Raw genomic sequence first — 2896 nt, 5'->3', positions numbered from 1 at the left:
ATTATTGGTTTTAAGAAATTTATTGACATTTTCTGTATTTTGTATGTAATTGCCACTTTTCTTTATTTTTATTTTCTTCTTTTTTAGTCTTTCCTTGTATTTTTCATTACTTTGTTTTTCTTTTACTAAGCATTTTTGTTTTGGTTACCTTGAGGTTTATAGGATTTGAAGCCTACATAATCTATCTTAAATTAAAAACAAGCATATCTTGAGTTCATTTTGTGTCCACATTATTATTCCTTCCTTTTTCACATTTTATAATCTTTAAGTTATCTTGCTAAATGGAATTTCTTTTCCTTGGTTTAGAACTATTATTTGTATTTATCTCAAGGCTAGTTGAATGAAAATGAATTTCTCTGCCCATTCATACCTGACAAACATTTCTTCAGATCTAAGTATAAACTAGTCAGGTTCACTATTTTGACTAGAGGTCTTTTTTTCCATTTAGCATTTTTAATATATCATGGCACTCATTTCTTGAGCATAGAGCTTCTGCTGAAATCTGTTGACATGTGTTTTACTAGAGCATCAGCTGTGGTGCTGATTTGACATGGGCCTGGGCTATGACTTCAGAGCTTTTGCTGCAATTGCTGGTAGCAGCTGAGATACTACAATCATGCAGCATTAAGCAGTGGATAAAAGACAGTACTGGTGATTCTTAAGGAGTGTTGAGTCTCAAATCCTGGAGGCTTATAGAACACAGACTGAGGAGTTGGGTGTGGGTGGGTAGGTAGAGTATGGCAAAGGAGTGCAGCAGTCAGTGATATCCTCTTGCTAACTTGCTGTACTTTTTTTGGTACATCTACTGGGAATTTATTAGCAGATAGATGGGAACTAACAGGGGTAAGTTTTTTGTTGTTGTTGTTCATCATGTCCAATCATCAAAAATTGTCTCTTTTTATAGATGACTCAAATACTTACTAGAGATGGCTGGAGCTCTTCTCAGGGATTTATTTCAAGGTATAGTTGTATTGATAGGGGATTCTGATATAGTCTTCTACTACTCCAATAAGAAAAATTGTGGGAAATCAACCAAGAGTACTAGCCCATAACTCTCATCCTGATTTGTTTCTTGATACCTTCTCTGAAGTTTAAATACAGATTCTGAATTTGTTTTTTCATGGAATGGATATTGTTCAGGCTGGCATCATTGTTTAAGGATACTGGATCAATAAGTATGTCATAGGCTGTTGAAGGTTAGATCTTTGTATTCAATTTTTAGTACATTTTACTGAACTTACTTCTCCATGAATTTATCTCCTTTAGTATGTGGATAGAAGGATTATATTACTAAGTATGTGTATCTTTACTCCAAGGTTAAAGTTCTATAAATTAAAATATTTTTTCACCATTGTAGCTTCTTGGTCATGGGTTGGATTTATTTCTTGTCAAGAGAATTCTCGGGCTCTTAGCTGCTTAAGTGGTGTCTTTGAATTCTTTGCTATGGAAGTTTTGCTATCCACATTTCAGGGTTTTTTTTTTTTTTTCTCAAAGGTTGCTTTTGTTAAAGTCTGACATTCTAGTTGTTTTGAATGTTGTTTAATATATGATTTGTCATTTAGGTTAAATATAGAAAATTCGACTAAAATCTTTGAAGATAATGGTGTTGCATAACTAATAAAATCTAAGAAGTTTAATGTTAATAAGGAAAATGCCTTGTGAGTCACATTGTTCTGCATCCTCATTTCATAGTTAGTAAATGTGAATGTATTTAAGTATTCGTTTAATTAATATATAAATGTTTAGTTTTTATGTCAGCCACAACTTTTACATTGATGTAATATATTTTATTTGGTTTTACATATATCACACCCAGTAGAATTCAGGCATTTTCATGCTGGTGACGCTAATTTGCATTTATGGCTGCTCACCAAGGTCATAACTAGTATATGATGTGTCTGCACATGGGAGCCACAAGATAGTATTTCTGTGTTTGTTGTTGCTACATACTGCCAAATCTTAAATTTGGGTCCTCTTATATGTCAGATATATTATCTACCAATTTTGCTAACTCCCTGTCCCAAAAGTATTATTTATAGATATGATCATTTATTTCTCTGAAGACAATTTCTATTTTATTGCAAAATAACTGAAAGCTGCATTTCAAAATAAACTGCTACAAGATTCCATCACATTCTATCTTGACAGGAAACAATCTGGAAATATTGTCATTGATTCTACTGAAGAAACTAATTCCATTCAATATTTAAAAAATCACGAATTTCAATACCTATTCACATATATTTTAATGGTTTTAGAAGGCAAATCTACACTGCTTTAGAACAAGGTACTGAACCTATCTATGCAAAGATAAAATGATAAAAAATATTTTAAACATGAAATAAACTATATAACATTTATCTTATCAAAGCTTTAGATTAGACATTTTATATTAGAATGTCTGACAATTTGTTAGCTGATTCTTTTCTGTATTTGCAAAACTTTTAAGTATGGCTCAATAAATAACAATAAAACAATATTTTTAATTAATGTATTATTCTTTGCTTCCACATTTCCGGCACGATTTGATGATTGTAAATGAGTATAAATTCTTCTTAAGATTTTATTTCAGGCAAGGGTTTAAAACATGGTGGACGACATGGACCAGCAACAAACTACCAATACTGTGGAAGAACTCTTGGATCTTATTAGATTCAGCCTAGATGAGAGAATTTATGTGAAAATGAGAAACGACAGAGAGCTTCGAGGCAGACTGCATGCATATGATCAACTTTTAAATATGATTTTTGGAGATGTGGAAGAAACTGTGACCACTATAGAAACTGATGAAGAAACATATGAAGAGATCTATAAATCAACGAAACGGAATATTCTGATGCTTTTTGTCCGGGGAGATGGTGTGGTTCTCGTGGCTCCTCCATTGAGAGCTGGCTAA

At 32.3% G+C, this 2896-nt stretch overlaps 1 protein-coding gene across 1 annotated transcript; it reads left to right on the top strand.

Annotated features, from left to right (window-relative positions):
- Window positions 1-2587: 2587 nt before the first annotated feature.
- Window positions 2588-2896, top strand: LOC126009033 (U6 snRNA-associated Sm-like protein LSm3). Its single transcript, XM_049773363.1, has one exon. The coding sequence runs from the start codon at window positions 2588-2590 to the stop codon at window positions 2894-2896; it is 309 nt and encodes a 102-aa protein (XP_049629320.1).

Source organism: Suncus etruscus, chromosome 5, assembly GCF_024139225.1.
Source record: "Suncus etruscus isolate mSunEtr1 chromosome 5, mSunEtr1.pri.cur, whole genome shotgun sequence".
Lineage (NCBI taxonomy): Eukaryota > Metazoa > Chordata > Mammalia > Eulipotyphla > Soricidae > Suncus > Suncus etruscus.
This window is presented reverse-complemented; position numbering and strand designations above follow the sequence as displayed.